General features: G+C 49.3%; 1 protein-coding gene across 1 annotated transcript in view; it reads left to right on the top strand.

Moving 5' to 3' along the window:
- Positions 1-25,202, top strand: part of LOC123757667 (uncharacterized) — a 31,638-nt gene extending 6,436 nt beyond the window's left edge. Inside the window, exons 3-12 of the mRNA XM_069327547.1 lie at positions 482-4,797; positions 5,026-5,199; positions 5,539-5,793; positions 6,118-6,615; positions 6,793-6,912; positions 7,507-10,320; positions 18,469-18,643; positions 20,688-20,691; positions 21,950-22,073; positions 24,391-25,202. Of these exons, the coding sequence (XP_069183648.1) occupies positions 482-4,797; positions 5,026-5,199; positions 5,539-5,793; positions 6,118-6,615; positions 6,793-6,912; positions 7,507-10,320; positions 18,469-18,643; positions 20,688-20,691; positions 21,950-22,073; positions 24,391-24,512 (8,602 nt within the window). The 3' untranslated portion in view covers positions 24,513-25,202. The remainder of the gene's footprint in view (positions 1-481; positions 4,798-5,025; positions 5,200-5,538; positions 5,794-6,117; positions 6,616-6,792; positions 6,913-7,506; positions 10,321-18,468; positions 18,644-20,687; positions 20,692-21,949; positions 22,074-24,390) is intronic.
- The last annotated feature ends 429 nt before the right edge of the window (positions 25,203-25,631 follow it).

Raw genomic sequence — 25,631 nt, 5'->3', positions numbered from 1 at the left:
TTTTCTATCTTAGTTACAGCTGAGTTTACACTTTTCTATCTTAGTTACAGCTGAGTTTACACTTTTAGTAGGTTAGTAACATTTGGTATCAGCACAGTTGGATCAAACGTGAAAGGTGCCAGGTTCGATTCCCGTAGCAGTACAGGAGCGTTTGGGCAATAGCTTCTATCTTCTGATGCCTCTGTTCACCTAGCAGTAAATACTGAGGAAGGTCAGTATTCAGTTTAGGACATTGATAAGCCTAACAGGCTTGCTGTCCCAGACAATGAGAAAGGGAACTCAGATGTCAGGGTAATTTTTTCTGTAATTCAACCACCCTGTTTCTAAACCAGTATTTACCCAGGTCTTTCCTGTACCTAAACGTCTCTAAATCAGGTTTTGTGCTTGCTGGTATAAGTGATGATAAAGTCACAGTTGTAGTGTCATAATTATGTGTAATACATATATATTATTTTCTGACTAATTTCACATCTCTTTTTAGAGCACGAGCGTTCCTGAGCCCCAGGCAGATGCGACACAGAGCCCCCAAGGAAGACCAGGGGATATGCGACCGATACCTGCGCACGCAGTCTCGCGCCACAGTCCAGCGGCGTACTCCAGGACCCACCCCACGCTGGGGTGTAGCGCCCCCAGGTTACACCGAGATCCGGGAGAATCAGAAGCCCTACCCAGCATTGTCACATGAGATGCCGCCACCTGAGAGGCAGGTGGCGCCACCTAGGAGCCGCCACCTGAGAGGCAGGAGCAGCGTAGACTCCGGTTGCAAGAGGAGCAATACCCTCAGCGACACCTTGAGCGTCACGTCCTCGGAGGAAAGAGACGCAGAGTATTTATTATCTGAGTATTGTCCGCCTTCGGACAGTCATATAATGGTACTTCCAAGGCCGAGACTAGACCGTCGTAGCTCCATGCCAGATCTGCGAGACTATCGGTGCGTGAGTTCTGCAGTAATGTACGAGACCATTGCCACGCTGGGGAGCCTTGGGGACACTCGCGGCCTGCTGGTCCTGCCGCCTTGGGGACATGACGACCACACCACACTCACCGCCTCTGCGCCGCCACATATACATCACACTAAAAACAATGGGGAAAATTTGCATAGATCTCCCAAAAAGTGGGCCCAAAAGATGAATAAATTCATAGAAAACGAAACCAATGCAGTGCTTCAAACCAGTCCACTTTTATCAGCGCTCCCGCCCTCGCTGGGAAGACCATCCTCACAGAAAGGCCGACGAAGCCAACGGAAAGAATGGGTATCAAAACACACGTCGATGAAGACCTTGCAGAAGAAAATTCTACCAACATCTTTGACAGATTCCTCCTCGCAAACTGACGGAATGCAGTACATGCGCCCCACGTCTGCGGTCCACCACAGATGTAACTCTCTAGGGAGCGAGGGAGCAGAGTCTGTCTATTACGACAGTCTGGAGGAGGATGAGAGTAGAAATAACACAAAGCGATCTGTTAATCAAGCGTTCTATGTACCAATAAAGAATGAGACATCGCCTGTGCGGGCCGAGTGCCTGGCTCTGCCGGCGAGGCTTACAGCCCGCCTGGAGGAACGACGAACAGCTGCTCGCCCTCGACCCTTCCCCGGCACCACCTCCAGACTCGCTCTAGCAGGAAACCGTATGAATGATGAAGAAAAACTGCATCAGTTCGGTGCGAAAGACGACAGTTTGAGTAATGAGGAGATGACTAGCGCCTCACAAGAATATTACTTGAATACAAATGCATGTACGAGCGATTCGGACATAAGAGACAGCCCAAAAGTAGTAACCAGGAAGAAGAAAATGGTGCCTCTTTCTCCCTCAAAGTCCAACACCGGCAAGTCGCAATCTGATATACTACAATTATCTTCTACGAAGTCTGTTAACTTTAGAGGTTCTTCCACTGCATCACCTCGTTCAAGTGTACAAATAACCACAGCACAACCGGCTCCCTGTCTGAATTCAGTAAGACACAACAGCCCCTCCACTCGCGTACCTGAGGTGGTGGTCGAGGCAAACTCCCGGCAACACTTTAACACCTATACTCCTTTCCCCATAGGGTCGACACCTTCCTCAGGTTCCCCGAGACGGCCCGACCAGTCAAGTCAACAGCCTTACAGGTGTGTTGTGGTAGACGGCTTCGGTCATCAGCACGAAAAGACCAGCGAGGGTTTGATCAAAATACCGAAGTCAGCCCTGGCGCTGCATGAGTCGGTCAAAGATGGAGTAAATGGATGTGATAACAAGAGTGTAAAATTTGCCTTTGAAGGTGCTAGCATAGTAAAATCAGATCTTCCACTTTACAGAAACAATGCAATTGCTCAATACACACAAGAGCATGTATACACGGAAACAGACAATGAACGTCTGTGTGGCCTCAACCACAAGTCTAGCCCGGACAGCGAGTACCACATACACATCTCTCAGTCCGGCTTGGAAACCTTCGACAAGATTTTCACTGACCATGCCAGAGTTGTTAACACTGCTGAAGGTGATACATTAAGCAATACTAGAGTGAATGATGAGGAAGGTGTGCTAGCATCCTCTGGCCTGGAAAACAATGACACGCTTAATGCGACTTACGTTGTGAAGAATATTAGCCAGAAGACGGCAACAGAAAGCAATGACAGCTCTCACTATGAGTTCCTTCCAAATACAGAGGAGGAAGACCTGAAGGAGAAGAGCTCATGCATCCCGCAGAAGGAACATGAAATTATCGCCAGCACCACCAGCGGGAAAGATGTGCTGCTGGAGAGTGGTTTTATTGACATGGATGACCTTAGTTTATCATCTGACTCCCTCAGCATTAACTGTAACAATATTGAACAAACTCCTCTACCAGAGACAACGAATACAATGTCAGAAAATTTTGAAAATATTATAAAAATACACATTTCTCCCTCGTCACGGTGTGAACTGAGCAGTGATACAGGAGATTCAAGCAGTGAAACATTAGTGAAATCCTCTCGGAAAATGTATACCCAGGGATCATCAGTAAAGGAATTTCAAAGCGTAGAAAAACATACCTTTGAAGATGTCAGTGTCTCACATGAATACACCATTACTGTAGATAAAGGAAAAGCCAACTCAGAGCAAGCATGGGACGACACATGCGAAGAAAACGGTGATTGGAAAAGTGCAGAAAACAAACCAAGAAATATTGACAGTGAAGACGGCGACCATCATGACGCAAGAGAAGACAGTCACGGAACAAAGGAAGGAACACTTACAGCCACTGACGTAGCAAGAGACCATTGTCTGCCTGAAAACGATGTTCGTACTGCCCTAACTGGACATACATACGTAAGAGAACACATAGATATAAGAGAACAGTCAGACGAAAGAGAAAATTTAGACATTAGAGAGAAAAGAATCGAGAAAGAAGATCTAGACGAAAGGGCACTCAAGAACCGGACAAAGGACAGCCTACATGCGGAAGGCGCCACAGACTCGAATGTATCGTCAAGCTTTGAGAACAGCATCTGCAGTAAAGGTTCTCCTAGAGCTCTTGAAGAAGATAATTTCTTCACCAGTTCTAACCAAGGGCAAATGCTGAGTCAGAACACAGAATCAAGTTCGAAATATGTTTCAACTCAGAGCACAGACCCTAGTGAAGAACAGGTCCTTGTTCCTTCCGCAGAACTCGGTGAAGAACAGGACCTAGCTTCTTGTACAGAGCTTAGTGAAGAGCAGAATCTTGTTCCTTGGACAGAGCCTAGCAAAGAACAAGATTGGGTTCGAGACACAGAACCTAGTGAAGTACAGGATCTAGTTTCTCGTACAGAGCCTAGCGAAGAACAGCATCTGGTTCATAGCACAGAGCCAAGTAAAGAACAGGATCTGGTTTCTTGTACAGACCCTAATAAAGAACATGATCGAGCTCCTGGTGAAGAACAGACCATCATTCCTAACACAAGATCTAGTGAAGACCAGGTTCTAATTCTATGCCCTGATTCTAATACGGCGCAGCTCTCGATTCCTGGAACAGAAGGTCCAGAGAACGAGGCGGAGGAACTGAGTGATGGAACAGACTCGTGGGACCGCGTGACAGTGGTCCGAGCTCTTTCTGCTGACAGCTCCGGCAGCAGGAACCTCACCCCAGACATGAACCCAGAAGTCCCCATGTCTGACACCCTACATCAGGAGGCAGGAGAAGAGATAAGTATTGATGATTTCCTCTGCATGGACCAACAGAATAGGTTCCGAAGTCCCCCAGAAGCCTCGACAAGAAGTCCTCTTCTGGAAAATAACTCTGATTTGCTGGAAGAGATCTTCCGGGCCATCACGCCGAGCAAGAGTGAACACGCGCTTGTGGATGAGACCAGCTCAGAGCTCTCTACCATTGAAGAAGACGATGAGCTTTCTGATGCTTCCCCGCTACTGCAGCAGGAAACATCGCTACTGAAAGAGTCAGTAAACACTTCGAAGGAGGAGAATGGAAACATTGCGACGTTGATAGGAATGGAAAACTGCGATGTCAGAAGTACAAACTGTTCGATATCGAGCCAGGGCAGCGCCTCTAACGCGCAGGACAAAAATAACATTGTGGTTGAAGGAAGCGAGAACGCTGAAGTGGGAGAGAGTGAGGCCAGCCATGTGGTACGGGAGAGTGAACGCGTTGTGGTAGGTGGTACCCGCGGGGGAGGTGCAAATGGTACCCTTGTGGTAGACGGTGTTGACAATCTTCTTAAGGTAAAAGGAGATGGCGGAAATGTTATGGTAGAATGTATTGATGACAGTGTTGCTGTGGAAGGTGTTGATGACAGTGTTGCTGTGGAAGGTGTTGATGACAGTGTTGCTGTGGAAGGTGTTGATGACAGTGTTGCTGTGGAAGATGTTGACGACAGTGTTGCTGTGGAAGGTGTTGATGACAGTGTTGCTGTGGAAGGTGTTGATGACAGTGTTGCTGTGGAAGGTGTTGATGACAGTGTTGATGACAGTGTTGCTGTGGAAGATGTTGACGACAGTGTTGCTGTGGAAGATGTTGACGACAGTGTTGCTGTGGAAGATGTTGACGACAGTGTTGCTGTGGAAGATGTTGACGACAGTGTTGCTGTGGAAGATGCTGATGACAGTGTTGCTGTGGAAGATGTTGACAACAGTGTTGCTGTGGAAGGTATTGACAACAGTGTTGCTGTGGAAGATGTTGATGACAGTGTTGCTGTGGAAGGTGTTGATGACAGTGTTGCTGTGGAAGATGTTGATAACAGTGTTGCTGTGGAAGATGTTGATGACAGTGTTGCTGTGGAAGGTGTTGATGACAGTGTTGCTGTGGAAGGTGTTGATGACAGTGTTGCTGTGGAAGATGTTGATAACAGTGTTGCTGTGGAAGATGTTGACGACAGTGTTGCTGTGGAAGATGCTGATGACAGTGTTGCTGTGGAAGATGTCGACAACAGTGTTGCTGTGGAAGGTGTTGACAACAGTGTTGCTGTGGAAGGTGTTGATGACAGTGTTGCTGTGGAAGATGTTGACGACAGTGTTGCTGTGGAAGATGTTGATGACAGTGTTGCTGTGGAATGTGTTGATGACAGTGTTGCTGTGGAAGGTGTTGATGACAGTGTTGATGACAGTGTTGCTGTGGAAGATGTTGATGACAGTGTTGCTGTGGAAGGTGTTGACGACAGTGTTGCTGTGGAAGATGTTGACAACAGTGTTGCTGTGGAAGATGTTGACGACAGTGTTGCTGTGGAAGATGTCGACAACAGTGTTGCTGTGGAAGATGTTGATGACAGTGTTGCTGTGGAAGATGTTGATGACAGTGTTGCTGTGGAAGATGTTGATGACAGTGTTGCTGTGGAAGGTGTTGATGACAGTGTTGCTGTGGAAGATGTTGATGACAGTGTTGCTGTGGAAGATGTTGACGACAGTGTTGCTGTGGAAGATGTTGATGACAGTGTTGCTGTGGAAGGTGTTGATGACAGTGTTGCTGTGGAAGATGTTGACGACAGTGTTGCTGTGGAAGATGTTGATGACAGTGTTGCTGTGGAATGTGTTGATGACAGTGTTGCTGTGGAAGATGTTGATGACAGTGTTGCTGTGGAAGGTGTTGATGACAGTGTTGCTGTGGAAGGTGTTGATGACAGTGTTGCTGTGGAAGATGTTGATAACAGTGTTGCTGTGGAAGATGTTGACGACAGTGTTGCTGTGGAAGATGCTGATGACAGTGTTGCTGTGGAAGATGTCGACAACAGTGTTGCTGTGGAAGGTGTTGACAACAGTGTTGCTGTGGAAGGTGTTGATGACAGTGTTGCTGTGGAAGATGTTGATGACAGTGTTGCTGTGGAAGATGTTGACGACAGTGTTGCTGTGGAAGGTGTTGATGACAGTGTTGCTGTGGAAGATGTTGATGACAGTGTTGCTGTGGAAGATGTTGATGACAGTGTTGCTGTGGGAGATGTTGACGACAGTTTTGCTGTGGAAGATGTTGACAACAGTGTTGCTGTGGAAGATGTTGACAACAGTGTTGCTGTGGAAGATGTTGACGACAGTGTTGCTGAGGAAGGTGTTGATGACAGTGTTGCTGTGGAAGATGTTGATGACAGTGTTGCTGTGGAAGTTGTTGACGACAGTGTTGCTGTGGAAGATGTTGATGACAGTGTTGCTGTGGAAGATGTTGATGACAGTGTTGCTGTGGAAGATGTTGACGACAGTGTTGCTGTGGAAGATGTTGATGACAGTGTTGCTGTGGAAGGTGTTGATGACAGTGTTGCTGTGGAAGATGTTGACGACAGTGTTGCTGTGGAAGATGTTGATGACAGTGTTGCTGTGGAATGTGTTGATGACAGTGTTGCTGTGGAAGGTGTTGATGACAGTGTTGATGACAGTGTTGCTGTGGAAGATGTTGATGACAGTGTTGCTGTGGAAGGTGTTGACGACAGTGTTGCTGTGGAAGATGTTGACAACAGTGTTGCTGTGGAAGGTGTTGATGACAGTGTTGCTGTGGAAGATGTTGATGACAGTGTTGCTGTAGAAGGTGTTGATGACAGTGTTGCTGTGGAAGGTGTTGATGACAGTGTTGCTGTGGAAGGTGTTGATGACAGTGTTGCTGTGGAAGGTGTTGATGACAGTGTTGCTGTGGAAGATGTTGATGACAGTGTTGCTGTGGAAGGTGTTGATGACAGTGTTGCTGTGGAAGGTGTTGATGACAGTGTTGCTGTGGAAGGTGTTGATGACAGTGTTGCTGTGGAAGATGTTGACGACAGTGTTGCTGTGGAAGATGTTGACAACAGTGTTGCTGTGGAAGGTATTGATGACAGTGTTGCTGTGGAAGATGTTGATGACAGTGTTGCTGTGGAAGGTGTTGATGACAGTGTTGCTGTGGAAGGTGTTGATGACAGTGTTGCTGTGGAAGATGTTGATGACAGTGTTGCTGTGGAAGGTGTTAACGACAGTGTTGCTGTGGAAGGTCTTGATGACAGTGTTGCTGTGGAAGATGTTGATGACAGTGTTGCTGTGGAAGATGTTGACGACAGTGTTGCTGTGGAAGGTGTTGATGACAGTGTTGCTGTGGAAGGTGTTGATGACAGTGTTGCTGTGGAAGGTGTTGATGACAGTGTTGCTGTGGAAGGTGTTGATGACAGTGTTGCTCTGGAGGGTGTTGATGACAGTGTTGCTGTGGAAGGTGTTGATGACAGTGTTGCTGTGGAAGGTGTTGATGACAGTGTTGCTGTGGAGGATGTTGATGACAGTGTTGCTGTGGAAGGTGTTGATGACAGTGTTGCTGTGGAAGGTGTTGGCGGCTCTTCCGCAATTCGTAGAATCGAGAATCACAAAGAGGTCGGACAGGAAAGAAAACGGGCCGTAGGGGAGAGCGGGAATATGGTGTTCGGGGCCACTGAGGAAGACCAGGAAGGTAGCCGTGGCGAGGCTGACGGAGCCACTCGCCAGGTGTTTAGAGCTGACCGACGGAGAGTGCGCAGATCTCAACCACAACAAATTGGTGAATTTAGCTTAGCCACGACACCAGCTACTTCTCCAACACACGACCCCGATATAGCCACGACACCAGCTACTTCTCCAACACACGACCCCGATATAGCCACGACACCAGCTACTTCTCCAACACACGACCCCGATATAGCCACGACACCAGCTACTTCTCCAACACACGACCCCGATATAGCCACGACACCAGCTACTTCTCCAACACACGACCCCGATATAGCCACGACACCAGCTACTTCTCCAACACACGACCCCGATATAGCCACGACACCAGCTACTTCTCCAACACACGACCCCGATATAGCCACGACACCAGCAGCTTCTCCGACACACGACCCTGACATAGCCACGACACTAGGAACTTCTCCAACACACGACCCTGACATGACCACAACACCAGCAACGTCTCCAACACACGACCCTGACATAGCCACGACACTAGGAACTTCTCCAACACACGACCCTGACATGACCACAACACCAGCAACGTCTCCAACACACGACCCTGACATTGCCACGACACTAGGAACTTCTCCAACACATGACCCTGACATAGCCACGACACCCGAAAAGTCTCTAATGCACGACCCTGACATAGCCACGACACTAGGAACTTCTCCAATACACGACCCTGACAAAGATGTCGACGAGAAAGAAAGGAGCGCTGTTCAAGGCGTATGTAGAGACCTGGAGGAGAACATACAACACAAAGACATTCGACCGAAAGAAGTATCAGAAGAAGAGTCACAGCGCCAGGCTCATGATGGTGAAGAAACTGACAACTCACTACTCAGTTCAGTCACTCTGGACCTGACGGAATCCGTCACCAAAGGGGAGTACGACGAGCTGCTGAACCACGTAGAGGAATATATTGAGCAGAAAGTTCTCATCGGGAAACGGATCGTACCGAATACATATAATTCCCATCTGATGAGGGAAACCACGCAAGAGGATGGATACTCCATATATGGTGAGAGTTCCTTGCGTGGAAATTACGTTAAGGGTAAAGAAACTCCGATAAAAAGTGACGCAACAGCGCCTCAAGGATATGACAACATTGGCGACACAGAGAATGAAGGCGCAGAAGCCTTCGCTAGTCTTCGTTCAAATATATTAATGAATTCTGACGCTGATATAGTTTCGTGCATTAACTTAGAGGACAAAAGCGACATAAGAAATCAGGTAAACACTGGCAGCATTTGCAGGGAAGATGTGCACGAGAGCTCGTGCGCAGACGAGGTCCTGCGACACAACGATGGCCCGGTGGCGCCAACGATGAGTCTCGCCAAGAGCAGCAGTGGTGCTTGTGGGTTTTCAGGCAGAGAGGACCCTCCTCAGTCTTCCTTAATGGCAGGTTCCAGCACATCCTCTGACGATTCGCCTCGTAATAGAGATGGGAACGAAAGAGAGGCTGCTGCAGCAGCTAACTCGCCGTCCTCTGATTCGGGTGTCGTAGAAATGGCGGGAAAAAACATACAATCGCCCTCAGAAGAGTCTGCTGAGAGCGTGGCTGCTGAGGTCCATGGCTCCCGGGACACTCATTCTCAAGCGTCTGCTCGAAGTGAGCAGTCTGCCAACAATATACCTTGCTCAAGACCTTCCAGTAAGCAGGCTAAGGACCGCGCCAACCGCATCACTAGCGGCCACCATTCTTCTTCAGGCTGTGGGCGAGCGCTGCGGGAAACCAGTGAAGCCACAGCAGTCAACGGATGCGCAAGCTTTCAAGATCTGTGTGATGGCTCAGATATCGAAGACTCGAAACCCCAGAGACGACACTGGGAATCCCCTCAACGAAATTATTTCCAGGAACTTTCTCCCCAAATAGACAGTGACCCAGTGTCAATGAGCAGACATAAACTCGTGCAAGAATACGTGGATAGTCTCCAACTGCACCAAAACTCTGGCGATGGATCGCCTCAGGGCACAGCTGGAAGTCCCCCAAGATCCACAGAAGACACACCAACAGACCACCAGAGCGACTACGAAGCCTCAGACTCTGGCGACGCCAGCTACTCCGAAAGGCTACTGAAGGCTCTAGAGTCCAGAAGATCTCGCCGCAACCGACCTCGATCTTCCAATATAGATATCGAGGACAACCCTGGGCGGTATCGACCATCGACACTAAGTGCTCTCGACATGTTCTTAGCTACACTCTCCAAATACCGAGGGCACCAACTGGAAGGCGGGGAGGCGGGTAGGGACTCCACGCCCCCAGCGCTTCTTCCTGCTGCCGACGACAACGTGACCGTTCAAGTTCGAGCAGGACCTCGTCAACATGACGTAAGAATCAGCTCCCGGCGACAAGTGCGTCTGGTGGTTAATGTTGGCAACCCTGTGGCCTCTTCGGACTCCGGTTGTGTACCAGACACCTCACAATCTGAGTGTAAGTGTACCAGACACCTCACAATCTGAGTGTAAGTGTACCAGACACCTCACAATCTGAGTGTAAGTATTCCAGACACCTCACAGTCTGAGTGTAAGTGTACCAGACACCTCACAGTCTGAGTGTAAGTGTACCAGACACCTCACAATCTGAGTGTAAGTATTCCAGACACCTCACAGTCTGAGTGTAAGTGTACCAGACACCTCACAGTCTGAGTGTAAGTGTACCAGACACCTCACAGTCTGAGTGTAAGTATTCCAGACACCTCACAGTCTGAGTGTAAGTGTACCAGACACTTCACAGTCTGAGTGTAAGTGTACCAGACACCTCACAGTCTGAGTGTAAGTGTACCAGACACCTCACAATCTGAGTGTAAGTATTCCAGACACCTCACAGTCTGAGTGTAAGTGTACCAGACACCTCACAGTCTGAGTGTAAGTGTACCAGACACCTCACAGTCTGAGTGTAAGTGTACCAGACACCTCACAGTCTGAGTGTAAGTGTACCAGACACTTCACAGTCTGAGTGTAAGTGTACCAGACACCTCACAATCTGAGTGTAAGTATTCCAGACACCTCACAGTCTGAGTGTAAGTGTACCAGACACCTCACAGTCTGAGTGTAAGTGTACCAGACACCTCACAATCTGAGTGTAAGTGTACCAGACACCTCACAATCTGAGTGTAAGTGTACCAGACACCTCACAGTCTGAGTGTAAGTGTACCAGACACCTCACAGTCTGAGTGTAAGTGTACCAGACACCTCACAATCTGAGTGTAAGTGTACCAGACACCTCACAATCTGAGTGTAAGTGTACCAGACACCTCACAGTCTGAGTGTAAGTGTACCAGACACCTCACAGTCTGAGTGTAAGTGTACCAGACACCTCACAATCTGAGTGTAAGTGTACCAGACACTTCACAGTCTGAGTGTAAGTATTCCAGACACCTCACAGTCTGAGTGTAAGTGTACCAGACACCTCACAGTCTGAGTGTAAGTGTACCAGACACCTCACAATCTGAGTGTAAGTGTACCAGACACCTCACAGTCTGAGTGTAAGTGTACCAGACACCTCACAATCTGAGTGTAAGTGTACCAGACACTTCACAGTCTGAGTGTAAGTATTCCAGACACCTCACAGTCTGAGTGTAAGTGTACCAGACACCTCACAATCTGAGTGTAAGTATTCCAGACACCTCACAGTCTGAGTGTAAGTGTACCAGACACCTCACAGTCTGAGTGTAAGTGTACCAGACACCTCACAGTCTGAGTGTAAGTGTACCAGACACCTCACAATCTGAGTGTAAGTGTACCAGACACCTCACAGTCTGAGTGTAAGTGTACCAGACACCTCACAGTCTGAGTGTAAGTGTACCAGACACCTCACAATCTGAGTGTAAGTGTACCAGACACCTCACAGTCTGAGTGTAAGTGTACCAGACACCTCACAATCTGAGTGTAAGTATTCCAGACACCTCACAGTCTGAGTGTAAGTGTACCAGACACCTCACAGTCTGAGTGTAAGTGTACCAGACACCTCACAGTCTGAGTGTAAGTGTACCAGACACCTCACAGTCTGAGTGTAAGTGTACCAGACACCTCACAATCTGAGTGTAAGTATTCCAGACACCTCACAGTCTGAGTGTAAGTGTACCAGACACCTCACAATCTGAGTGTAAGTGTACCTCAAGGCCTGAGTAAGTTTGGCGACGTTTTGGTCCGTCCTGGACCATTGTCAAGTCATGTAATGGTGCACTGCGCGGTCCAGGATGGACCGAAACGTCGTCAGTACTTTTCAGTTTGCAGTTTTTTTAGGGATATTCCTGCGCGGGCCCTAAGCCTCTGGCTGGCCCACTAAGTGTTGCTTGTTTCTGTTTTACTTGAGCGGAGTATGAGTATTTATGACTCGTATGGTCGCTTCAGTAAGATTTTGCCATATGTGTTTAACAACTTCTTCTGCTCTGTTGAATCTAAGTTGAAATCTTAATGGGTTTGTAACTGTGCACTGTGTTAGATAATGTTCTAGTGGTCTGTTGTGGATGTAACTGTGCACTGTATTAGATAATGTTCCAGTGGTCTGTTGTGGCTGTAACTGTGCACTGTGTTAGATAATGTTCTAGTGGTCTGTTGTGGATGTAACTGTGCACTGTGTTAGATAATGTTCCAGTGGTCTGTCGGGCATTTCTCCACAGTGCTAATTTTTGGATGATATAGCCATCAAAGATATACTTTTGTTGTATAGATGTGTGCGTGCGTGTGTTCACAGGTGGAAACTGAGTACCAAAATGAGCCACAGGGACGTTAGAAAGAACTTTTTCAGTATGAGAGTAGTTAATAGATGTAATGCATTAGGCAGTGATGTGGTGGAGGCTGACTCCCTACACAGTTTCAAATGTAGATATGATAGAGCCCAGTAGGCTCAGGAATCTGTACACCAGTTGATTGACAGTTGAGAGGCGGGACCAAGGAGCCAGAGCTCAACCCCCATAAGCAGAAATAGGTGAGTACATACACACACACACGTGTGTGTGTGTGTGTGTGTGGAGGTCCCCCCTCCCTCCATCCCCCCCCCCTCCGTCGCCACCTGCACCGGTGGACCAGAAGTGCTTCCCTCACTCAGGAAGACCTCCAGGTGAGTATTGGGTGCAGATCAGGTTCACATTCCTTGAGGAGGAGAAGTGTGTGCGTGTGTCTTATCCTCGTTGCCAACGAGGATAAGACAGGACAGAGATGGTTGGGCAGACTGCATATTTCTGCACTGCCAAAAGCTTTTGATACAGTACCGCACATGAGACTGCTGTTCAAACTCGAGAGGCAGGCGGGGGAAAGGTCCTAGCATGGATAAGGAACTACCTAACAGGAAGGAGCCAGAGAGTTACGGTAAGGGACGAGAAGTCATACTGGCGAACAGTAACGAGTGGAGTACCTCAAGGATTGGTGCTGGGACCAATTCTATTTCTAATATATGTTAACGACATGTTTATAGGAGTAGAGTCCTACATGTCGATGTTCGTGGATGATGCAAAGTTGATGAGAAGAGTTGTGACAGATGAGGATTGCAGGATCCTCCAAGAGGACCTGAACAGGTTGCAGAGATGGTCAGAGAAATGGCTACTGGAGTTCAACACGAGCAAATGTAAAGTTATGGAAATGGGACTCGGTGATAGGAGACCAAAGGGGCAGTATACAATGAAGGGGAACTGCCTACCTGTGACGACGCGAGAAAGAGACCTGGGCGTGAACGTATCACTAATCTATCTCCTGAAGCACATATAAATAGGATAACGACAGCGGCGTACTCTACACTGGCAAAAGTTAGAACATCATTCAGAAACCTAAGTAAGGAGGCATTTAGGGCGCTTTACACTGCCTACGTGAGGCCAGTCTTAGAGTATGCCGCCTCATCATGGAGGGCAAGTTGGTTGTTGTACTGAGAGGTTCAATAGTGAAAATCACAGGAGTTCTTAAGATAGTGGAGATTGGATAGGGCCGGCCCCCAAGGAAAAATGTTCCCAGTAATGAATACTTGTTTGGCTAGAATAAATGTCTGTAGTCTAGTAGTTAATAATCTACTCCACTTCAACTGGGTGAACGGCTACTCCCAAAATCTCTAAACTTATTTATTAAACCCTCTAATAACCCCCATATACATAAATACAGTAAATCACTTTACCATTCTACCTTACGTTAAACACCTTGGTCCACATAAGCAGGATACAAGGTTTACACTTGCAAACTAGGGGTAAAGGCTACTTTCCTGAAGAGACACTAGTATCCCAGGTATCACAGACTTAAGCACATGTGGTCTCCCTAGTCCCCTAGAGTACACTTAGGGATACCAAAACACTAGCAGAGGTTAAACAAAAATTTATTACACATCTAGCCAGTAACACGGGCAGATGTTGTATTATATTAACTTGTATAATAAAACCAGAATAAGGTAAAGGAAGAGAGAAGGAGGAGGAGAGCAGAGCCCACAGGGAAGTTGTTGACACCCTAGCAGCCAGATCCTGAAGAGGGACCTCTAGCACAGCCACCCAGCTCTCTCAAGCTGCTGCCGGGAAGATACCCAGCTGATCGTACAGCCATAAACATTACAAGTCTTCACCGACATTCATTACTAATTATTTTAACAATTCTGAGAATAGCTGATAACTAGTTCAACATTATATTTAATAATCAACAAGCCCAGAGTCTGAATAATCTGTGAGTAACAAGATTCGTCTTACGTCTGGCAAGGGAGACTGAAACAAATACGCCTCAGGGGTATGAGAAGCCCTGAATATAAAAGTTATTGTTAATTAAATATCCACCTTACATAACTATTTAGAACTCAATTTGACCTTTGGTTTCCAAATACGAACCCAGGGTTGTAACACCACCTCATCATGGAGTCCCCATCTGAAGAAGCATATAAGGAAACTGGAAAAAGTTCAGAGGTTTGCAACGAGACTCGTCCCAGAGTTACGAGGGATGGGGTATGAGGAGCGCCTGAAGGAACTGTGCCTTATGACACTAGAAAGAAGAAGGGAGAGGGGGGACATGATAGGAACGGATAAAATGCTCAGGGGGATTGACAGAGTGGACATAGACGAAATGTTCACACGGAATAGTAACAGAACGAGGGGACATGGATGGAAGCTGGAAACTCAGATTAGTCACAGAGATGTTAGGAAGTTTTCTTTTAGCGTGAGAGTAGTGGGAAAATGGAATGCACTTAAGGAACAGGTTGTAGAAGCAAATACTATTCATAATTTTAAAACTAGATATGATAGGGAAATAGGACCATAGTCATTGCTGTAAACAACCGATGGCTAGAAAGGCGGGATCCAAGAGTCAATGCTCGATCCTGCAGACACACACACACAAACAACCGATTTTTTTCGAAATTACAAGAGATGAGGTCAAGAAGCACCTATTGGAGCTGGATGTGAGAAAAGCTGTTGGGCCGGATGGAATCTCACCATGGGTATTGAAAGAGTGTGCAGGAGCACTTAGCTTGCCACTCTCCATAGTGTATAGTAGGTCACTGGAAACGGGAGACCTACCAGAAGTATGGAAGACTGCTAATGTAGTACCAATATTTAAAAAGGGTGACAGACAAGAGGCACTGAACTACAGGCCAGTGTCCTTAACTTGTATACCATGCAAGGTGATGGAGAAGATTGTGAGAAAAAACATAGTAACACATCTGGAGAGAAGAGACTTCGTGACAACCCATCAACATGGGTTCAGGGAGGGTAAATCTTGCCTTACAGGCTTGATAGAATTCTATGATCAGGTGACAAAGATTAAGCAAGAAAGAGAAGGATGGGCGGACTGCATTTTTTTGGACTGTCGGAAAGCCTTTGACACAGTACCCCATAAAAGGTTGATGCAAAAGCTAGAGAAACAGGCAGGAGTAACTGGTAGGGCGCTCCAGTGGATAAGGGAGTACCTAAGCAATAGAAAGCAGAGAGTTATAGTGAGGGGTGAGACCTCAGAATGGCGGGAAGTCACCAGTGGAGTCCCACAGGGCTCTGTGCTTGGACCTATCCTGTTTCTGATATACGTAAATGATCTCCCAGAGGGTATAGACTCATTCCTCTCAATGTTTGCTGACGACGCCAAAATTATGAGAAGGATTAAGACAGAGGAGGACAGCTTGAGGCTTCAAGAAGACCTGGACAAGCTGCAGGAATGGTCGAACAATTGGATGTTAGAGTTTAACCCAAGCAAATGTAATGTAATAAAGATAGGAGTAGGAAGCAGGAGACCAGATACAAGGTATCACTTGGGAGATGAAATACTTCAAGAGTCAGAGAGAGAGAAAGACCTGGGGGTTGATATCACGCCAGACCTGTCCCCTGAAGCTCATATCAAGAGGATAACATCAGCAGCATATGCCAGGTTGGCTAACATAAGAACGGCCTTTAGAAACTTGTGTAAGGAATCTTTCAGAACATTATATACCACATATGTCAGACCAATCCTGGAGTATGCGGCTCCAGCATGGAGTCCATATCTAGTCAAGCATAAGACTAAACTGGAAAAGGTTCAAAGGTTTGCCACCAGACTAGTACCCGAGCTGAGAGGTATGAGCTACGAGGAGAGACTACGGGAATTGAATCTCACTTCGTTGGAAGACAGAAGAGTTAGGGGGGACATGATCACCACATTCAAGATTCTCAAGGGAATCGACAGGGTTGATAAAGATAGGCTATTTAACACAAGGGGCACACGCACTAGGGGACACAGGTGGAAACTGAGTGCCCAAATGAGCCACAGAGATATTAGAAAGAACTTTTTTAGTGTGAGAGTGGTTGACAAATGGAATGCATTAGGAAGCAATGTGGTGGAGGCTGACTCCATACACAGTTTCAAGTGTAGATATGATAGAGCCCAATAGGCTCAGGAACCTGTACACCTGTTGATTGACGGTTGAGAGGCGGGACCAAAGAGCCAGAGCTCAACCCCCGCAAGCACAACTAGGTGAGTACAACTAGGTGAGTACACACACACACACACACACACACACACACACACACACACACACACTGTACACCACATATGTAAGACCAATCCTGGAGTATGCGGCCCCAGCATGGAGCCCGTACCTTGTCAAGCACAAGACGAAGCTGGAAAAAGTCCAAAGGTATGCTACTAGACTAGTCCCAGAACTAAGAGGCATGAGTTATGAGGAAAGGCTGCGGGAAATGCACCTCACGACACTGGAAGACAGAAGAGTAAGGGGGGACATGATCACAACCTACAAAATCCTCAGGGGAATCGACCGGGTAAACAAGGACGAACTTTTCAACACTGGTGGGACGCGAACAAGGGGACACAGGTGGAAGCTGAGTACCCAAATGAGCCACAGAGACGTTAGAAAGAACTTTTTCAGTGTCAGAGTAGTTAGCAAATGGAATGCATTAGGAAGTGATGTGGTGGAGGCTGACTCCATTCACAGTTTCAAATGTAGATATGATAGAGCCCAATAGGCTCAGGAATCTGTACACCAGTTGATTGACGGTTGAGAGGCGGGACCAAAGAGCCAGAGCTCAACCCCCGCAAGCACAATTAGGTGAGTACAATTAGGTGAGTACACACACACACACACACACACAGCAGGATCCTCCAAGAGGACCTGAACAGATTGCAGAGATGGTCAGAGAAATGGCTACTAGAATTCAACACGAGCAAATGTAAAGTTATGGAAATGGGACTAGGAGATAGGAGACCAAAGGGACAGTACACAATGAAGGGGAACAGCCTACCTGTAACGACGCGTGAAAGAGACCTGGGGGTGGACGTAACACCTAATCTATCTCCTGAGGCACATATTAATAGGATAACGACAGCAGCGTACTCTACACTGGCAAAAGTTAGAACATCATTCAGAAACCTAAGTAAGGAGGCATTTAGGGCGCTTTACACTGCCTACGTAAGGCCAGTCTTAGAGTATGCCGCCTCATCATGGAGTCCCCATCTGAAGAAGCATATAATGAAACTGGAAAAGGTTCAGAGGTTTGCAACGAGACTCGTCCCAGAGCTACGAGGGATGGGGTATGAAGAGCGCCTGAGGGAACTGTGCCTTACGACACTAGAAAGAAGAAGGGAGAGGGGGGACATGATAGGAACGTATAAGATACTCAGAGGAATTGACAGAGTGGACATAGACGAAATGTTCACACGGAATAGTAACAGAACGAGAGGACATGGATGGAAGCTTGAAACTCAGATGAGTCACAGAGATGTTAGGAAGTTTTCTTTTAGCGTGAGAGTAGTGGGGAAATGGAATGCACTTCAGGAACAGGTTGTGGAAGCAAATACTATTCATAATTTTAAAACCAGGTATGATAGGGAAATGGGACAGGAGTCATTGCTGTAAACAACCGATGCTCGAAAGGCGGGATCCAAGAGTCAATGCTCGATCCTGCAAGCACATATAGGTGAGTACATATAGGTGAGTACACACACACACACACACACACACACACACACACACACACACACACACACACACACACACACACACACACACACACACACACACACACACACACACACACACACACACACACACACACACACACACACGATGTGTGAGTGCGTCAGACGTCAACACGGCATCGAGTATCGATGTGCAAGTTCTCAAGATGTCTTACAGGTCGTGGAGGCCGGGCAGGGCCTCCTGCAGGAGGCTCCCCAGGAGGCCGGCGGCGGAGTAGGCGCCCTGGGCGTGACGGCGCCCCCGCCCCCAGCAGGGCAGCTGCTGCCGTCAACAGGGAGGTTGATCAGCTCCTCACAGACGTCCGCGAGTACCTCAATACTAAACTTAAAAGGTGAGGAAACACCCTCTGTGTACCTCCCCCACCCTCTGTGTTCCTCCCCCACCCTCTGTGTACCTCCCCCACCCTCTGTGTACCTTCCCCCACCCTCTGTGTACCTCCCCCACCCTCTGTGTACCTCCCCCACCCTCTGTGTACCTCCCCCACCCTCTGTGTACCTCCCCACCCTCTGTGTACCTCCCCCACTCTCTGTGAACCTCCCCCACCCTCTGTGTACCTCCCCCTCCCTCTGTGTACCTCCCCCACCCTCTGTGTACCTCCCCCACCCTCTGTGTACCTCCCCCACCCTCTGTGTACCTCCCCCTCCCTCTGTGTACCTCCCCCACCCTCTGTGTACCTCCCCCACCCTCTGTGTACCTCCCCACCCTCTGTGTACCTCCCCCACCCTCTGTGTACCTCCCCCACCCTCTGTGTACCTCCCCCACCCTCTGTGTACCTCCCCCACCCTCTGTGTTCCTCCCCCACCCTCTGTGTACCTTCCCCACCCTCTGTGTACCTCCCCCACCCTCTGTGTACCTCCCCCACCCTCTGTGTACCTCCCCCACCCTCTGTGTACCTTCCCCATCCTCTGTGTACCTCCCCCACCCTCTGTGTACCTCCCCCACCCTCTGTGTACCTCCTCCACTCTCTGTGTACCTTCCCCACCCTCTGTGTACCTCCCCCACCCTCTGTGTACCTCCCCCACCCTCTGTGTACCTCCCCCACCCTCTATGTACCTCCCCCCACCCTCTGTGTACCTCCCCCACCCTCTGTGTACCTTCCCCACCCTCTGTGTACCTCCCCCACCCTCTGTGTACCTCCCCCACCCTCTGTGTACCTCCCCCACCCTCTGTGTACCTTCCCCACCCTCTGTGTACCTCCCCCACCCTCTGTGTACCTCCCCCACCCTCTGTGTACCTCCTCCACCCTCTGTGTACCTTCCCCACCCTCTGTGTACCTCCCCCACCCTCTGTGTACCTCCCCCACCCTCTGTGTACCTCCCCTACCCTCTATGTACCTCCCCCCACCCTCTGTGTACCTCCTCCACCCTCTGTGTACCTTCCCCACCCTCTGTGTACCTCCCCCACCCTCTGTGTACCTCCTCCACCCTCTGTGTACCTCCCCCACCCTCTGTGTACCTTCCCCACCCTCTGTGTACCTCCCCCACCCTCTGTGTACCTCCCCCACCCTCTGTGTACCTCCCCCACCCTCTGTGTACCTTCCCCGCCCTCTGTGTACCTCCCCCACCCTCTGTGTACCTCCCCCACCCTCTGTGTACCTCCCCCACCCTCTATGTACCTCCCCCCACCCTCTGTGTACCTCCCCCACCCTCTGTGTACCTTTTCCACCCTCTGTGTTCCTCCCCCACCCTCTGTGTACCTTCCCCCACCCTCTGTGTACCTCCCCCACCCTCTGTATACCTCCTCCACCCTCTGTGTACCTCCCCCACCCTCTGTGTTCCTCCCCCACCCTCTGTGTACCTCCCCCACCCTCTGTGTACCTCCCCCACCCTCTATGTACCTCCCCCCACCCTCTGTGTACCTCCCCCACCCTCTGTGTACCTCCCCCACCCTCTGTATACCTCCTCCACCCTCTGTGTACCTCCCCCACCCTCTGTGTACCTTCCCCACCCTCTGTGTACCTCCCCCACCCTCTGTGTACCTCCCCCACCCTCTGTGTACCTCCCCCACCCTCTGTGTACCTCCCCCACCCTCTGTGTACCTTCCCCACCCTCTGTGTACCTCCCCCACCCTCTGTGTACCTCCCCCACCCTCTGTGTACCTCCCCCACCCTCTGTGTACCTCCCCCACCCTCTGTGTACCTCCCCCACCCTCTGTGTACCTCCCCCACCCTCTGTGTACCTCCCCCACCCTCTGTGTACCTCCCCCACCCTCTGTGTACCTCCCCCCACCCTCTGTGTACCTTTCACTAAACTTCGTAATTCAAGTAAATATCCTGTATGTAGTGATCATATCTCCCGTTTCTCCTCTCCTCTAGTGCTGTGAGGTTGAGCTCCCGTAACCTGTCCCATAATTCTCTGAGGTTTCCACCGTATAAGACAGGTTAACGGAACCTCACTACCCTGAAGGAATGAAGAAACAGAGGAGTGTGTTCACGACATACAAAATACCGTGGGGAATAGACAGGGTGATTTAAGGACAATCTTTAAATTGATAGAAAGTAGGACGAGGCCAGCAGGCGGAGCACGGGAGCTAGACCTCACTCAACCCGTAGTCACTGCTGTTTGTTGTTGTTGTTATAGATTCAGCTACTCGGAACAAGTTCCAAGTAGCACGGGCTATGGTGAACCCGTAGTGGACTTACCTGGCACAGGAGCGGGGCAAGTGGCACAGGCTGTGGTGAGCCCGTAGCGGACTTACCTGGCACAGGAGCGGGGCAAGTGGCACAGGCTGTGGTGAGCCCGTAGTGGACTTACCTGGCACAGGAGCGGGGCAAGTAGCACGGGCTATGGTGAACCCATAACTTACCTGGCACAGGAGCGGGGCAAGTGGCACAGGCTGTGGTGAGCCCGTAGTGGACTTACCTGGCACAGGAGCGGGGCAAGTGGCACGGGCTATGGTGAGCCCGTAGTGGACTTACCTGGCACAGGAGCGGGGCAAGTAGCACGGGCTATGGTGAGCCCGTAGTGGACTTACCTGGCACAGGAGCGGGGCAAGTGGCACGGGCTATGGTGAGCCCGTAGTGGACTTACCTGGCACAGGAGCGGGGCAAGTGGCACGGGCTATGGTGAGCCCGTAGTGGACTTACCTGGCACAGGAGCGGGGCAAGTAGCACGGGCTATGGTGAGCCCGTAGTGGACTTACCTGGCACAGGAGCGGGGCAAGTAGCACAGGCTGTGGTGAGCCCGTAGTGGATTTACCTGGCACAGGAGCGGGGCTAGTAGCACGGGCTATGGTGAGCCCGTAGTGGACTTACCTGGCACAGGAGCGGGGCAAGTAGCACAGGCTGTGGTGAGCCCGTAGTGGATTTACCTGGCACAGGAGCGGGGCAAGTAGCACAGGCTGTGGTGAGCCCGTAGTGGATTTACCTGGCACAGGCGCGGGGCAAGTAGCACGGGCTGTGGTGAGCCCGTAGTGGACTTACCTGGCACAGGAGCGGGGCAAGTAGCACAGGCTGTGGTGAGCCCGTAGCGGACTTACCTGGCACAGGAGCGGGGCAAGTAGCACGGGCTATGGTGAGCCCGTAGCGGACTTACCTGGCACAGGAGCGGTGCTGGGAAATTTTGAACACACTGCTGTTTAAGCAGTGTTACATATATATTAACCAAGGATGTGGTGTTACAGCGCCACCACTGGTGAGGGAGGTGGTGAGGGAGGCGGCGAGGGAGGGAGACCAGACGACATAGTGGTGGAGGGAAGCAACATTGAGAAGTGCTTCACCGACCGTCCGACAGCTGGAGGGCGCACCAGACTCTACCCCAGAGGTAAGCTTGCTAAACTCTGCCCCAGAGGTAAGCTCTCTAAACTCTGCCCCAGAGGTAAGCTTGCTAAACTCTGCCCCAGAGGTATGCTCTCTAAACTCTTCCCCAGAGGTAAGCTCTCTAAACTCTGCCCCAGAGGTATGCTCTCTAAACTCTGCCCCAGGGGTAACATCTCTAATCTCTGCCCTAGGGGTAACCTCTCTAAACTCTGCCCTAGAGGTAACCTCTCTAAACTCTGCCCTAGGGGTAAGCTCTCTAAACTCTGCCCTAGGGGTAACCTCTCTAAACTCTGCCCTAGGGGTAACATCTCTAAACTCTGCCCTAGGGGTAAGCTCTCTAAACTCTGCCCTAGGGGTAACCTCTCTAAACTCTGCCCTAGGAGTAACATCTCTAAACTCTGCCCTAGGGGTAACCTCTCTAAACTCTGCCCTAGAGGTAACCCTTCTAAACTCTGCCCTAGGAGTAACCTCTCTAAACTCTGCCCCAGGGGTAACCTCTCTAAACTCTGCCCTAGGGGTAAGCTCTCTAAACTCTGCCCTAGGGGTAACCTCTCTAAACTCTGCCCTAGGGGTAACATCTCTAAACTCTGCCCTAGGGGTAAGCTCTCTAAACTCTGCCCTAGGGGTAACCTCTCTAAACTCTGCCCTAGGAGTAACATCTCTAAACTCTGCCCTAGGAGTAACATCTCTAAACTCTGCCCTAGGGGTAACCTCTCTAAACTCTGCCCTAGAGGTAACCCTTCTAAACTCTGCCCTAGGAGTAACCTCTCTAAACTCTGCCCCAGGGGTAACCTCTCTAAACTCTGCCCTAGGGGTAAGCTCTCTAAACTCTGCCCCAGGGGTAACCTCTCTAAACTCTGCCCTAGGGGTAACATCTCTAAACTCTGCCCTAGGAGTAACATCTCTAAACTCTGCCCTAGAGGTAACCTCTCTAAACTCTGCCCTAGGGGTAACCTCTCTAAACTCTGCCCTAGGGGTAACCTCTCTAAACTCTGCCCTAGGGGTAAGCTCTCTAAACTCTGCCCTAGGGGTAAGCTCTCTAAACTCTGCCCTAGGGGTAAGCTCTCTAAACTCTGCCCTAGGGGTAACATCTCTAAACTCTGCCCCAGGGGTAACCTCTCTAAACTCTGCCCTAGGGGTAAGCTCTCTAAACTCTGCCCTAGGGGTAACCTCTCTAAACTCTGCCCTAGGGGTAACCTTTCTAAACTCTGCCCTAGGGGTAAGCTCTCTAAACTCTGCCCTAGGGGTAAGCTCTCTAAGCTCTGCCCTAGAGGTAACCTCTCTAAACTCTGCCCTAGGGGTAACCTCTCTAAACTCTGCCCTAGAGGTAACTTCTCTAAACTCTGCCCTAGGAGTAACCTCTCTAAACTCTGCCCCAGGGGTAACCTCTCTAAACTCTGCCCTAGGGGTAACCTTTCTAAACTTTGCCCTAGAGGTAAGCTTGATAAACTCTAATCTAAACGCAAGACATTAAAGTTTTGATTTATGGAACAAATTACCGGATAACATAACAATCCCTGCATTGTTTCAAGCGTAGGTTAGACATATATATAGATAGGTTTGGGCCTCGTATGGGCCAATAGGAGCTGCCTCGTATGGGCCAATAGGAGCTGCCTCGTATGGGCCAATAGGAGCTGCCTCGTATGGGCCAATAGGAGCTGCCTCGTATGGGCCAATAGGAGCTGCCTCGTATGGACCAATAGGAGCTGCCTCGTATGGACCAATAGGAGCTGCCTCGTATGGGCCAATAGGAGCTGTCTCGTATGGACCAATAAGAGCCGCCTCGTATGGACCAATAGGAGCTGCCTCGTATGGCAAGTTAATTGGATAAGTTTAGATTTAGGAAAGACTTGGGTAAATACTGGTTCAGTAACAGGGTTGTAGATTTGTGGAACCAATTGCCGCGTAACGTGGTGGAGGTGGGGTCCCTCGATTGTTTCAAGCGCGGGTTGGACAAGTATATGAGTGGGATTGGGTGGTTATAGAATAGGAGCTGCCTCGTATGGGCCAATAGGCCTTCTGCAGTTACCTTTGTTCTTATGTTCTTATGTTCTTATGGGCCAATAGGAGCTGCCTCGTATGGGCCAATAGGAGCTGCCTCGTATGGGCCAATAAGAGCCGCCTCGTATGGGCCAATAGGAGCTGCCTCGTATGGGCCAATAGGAGCTGCCTCGTATGGGCCAATAGGAGCTGCCTCGTATGGGCCAATAGGAGCTGCCTCGTACTGGCCAATAAGAGCCGCCTCGTATGGACCAATAGACTTTCTGCAGCTTCCATTACTCATGTTATTATGAGTCTGTAATGAGGTGGTTGTTTTAAAGCAGGTCGGGCGAGACACGAGCAGCGGCGCAGCAGAGGGCCGCTGGATCCCGCCCTGAAGGAACAGCAGAGAATTAATGACTCCATCAACGCTATCAACGCTCTTCTGAAGCAGCTTTCCTGAGAGTCAGCCCCATCATGAAGGAGCAACAGCGAAGGGACCACAACTCCGGCAACGTCCTCCTCAAGTAGTTCTCCCGAGGCTCAACACGGCTTTCAGGAGCAGCAGAAGATCCACGTTTCCTTCAGTGTCCTCCTTAGGCTTCGAACCAGATCTAGCCAGAGTGAGTCGCCTTTGTTTACGTATCCGGCAACACAGGCAATAGCCAGGGTTCGTGTCTCGCTCTCTTTTGTTTTAAATAACAAACTTGTGAGCTTCGACGCCTCCTGAAAATAACACTAATCAAAAGTTATTAATATGGTTCACGAACCCAAAGAATCTTAATCAAACGCTAGAGTATTTTATGTGGAGAAAGTAAGTCAAAATAACGTGGCTAAAAATGTATTCCCAACTGACACATATGGAAAGAAAAAGAACTGACGACGTTTCGGACCGTCCAGGACTTCATAATGGTCCAGAACGGACCGAAACGTCGTCGTTTCTTAATTTTTTGATGTGTGGTCTGGTCATCATTGCTTTTCACATGAGTGGGTAAGATTATCAGTATTGTAAGAGAAGTACTGTGCATGTAACAGCGCCGGGTCGCAGTGCTGAGGACAGAGACGCGGAGACGTCAACTAGACAACAATCTCAGTGCTTCCTGTGTTATTAAATATGTGCATAGGTGACATACTTAACATAATAGATACCCTTAAAAAGATTCATAGAAAACACCGACCTTACCTAACCTACTTAGTATGTTAAGATAAGCATCTTATTGCTTCGTAATTACAATTATTACCTAACCTATAATAGGTATAGGTTAGGTAATAATTGTAATTACGAAGCAATAAAATGCTTATCTTAAGATACTAACAAGGTTAGGTAAGGTCGGTGTTTTCTATGAATCTTTTTAAGGGTATCTATTATGGTTAGTATATCACCTATGCACGTAGTTAATAAGTCAATATTGACTTTACGAATTTGCGAGAACGGGTTGTCCTGTGATCGTCTGGTGAAGTTACTTCGATAACTCCCCGTGGGAGTGCCAGAGGGAGGTGCGGCCATGAGAGTGTCGTCCCTATACGTCCTTCTTCCCCACGCTCACACCAGGTCCAGTATTCATCAAGCCTTTGCGTCTCC

The sequence above is a fragment of the Procambarus clarkii genome, chromosome 19 (assembly GCF_040958095.1).
Source record: "Procambarus clarkii isolate CNS0578487 chromosome 19, FALCON_Pclarkii_2.0, whole genome shotgun sequence".
Taxonomy (NCBI): Eukaryota; Metazoa; Arthropoda; class Malacostraca; order Decapoda; family Cambaridae; genus Procambarus; species Procambarus clarkii.
The sequence above is the reverse complement of the archived record's forward strand: the minus strand, read 5'-3'. Positions and strand labels throughout refer to the sequence as shown.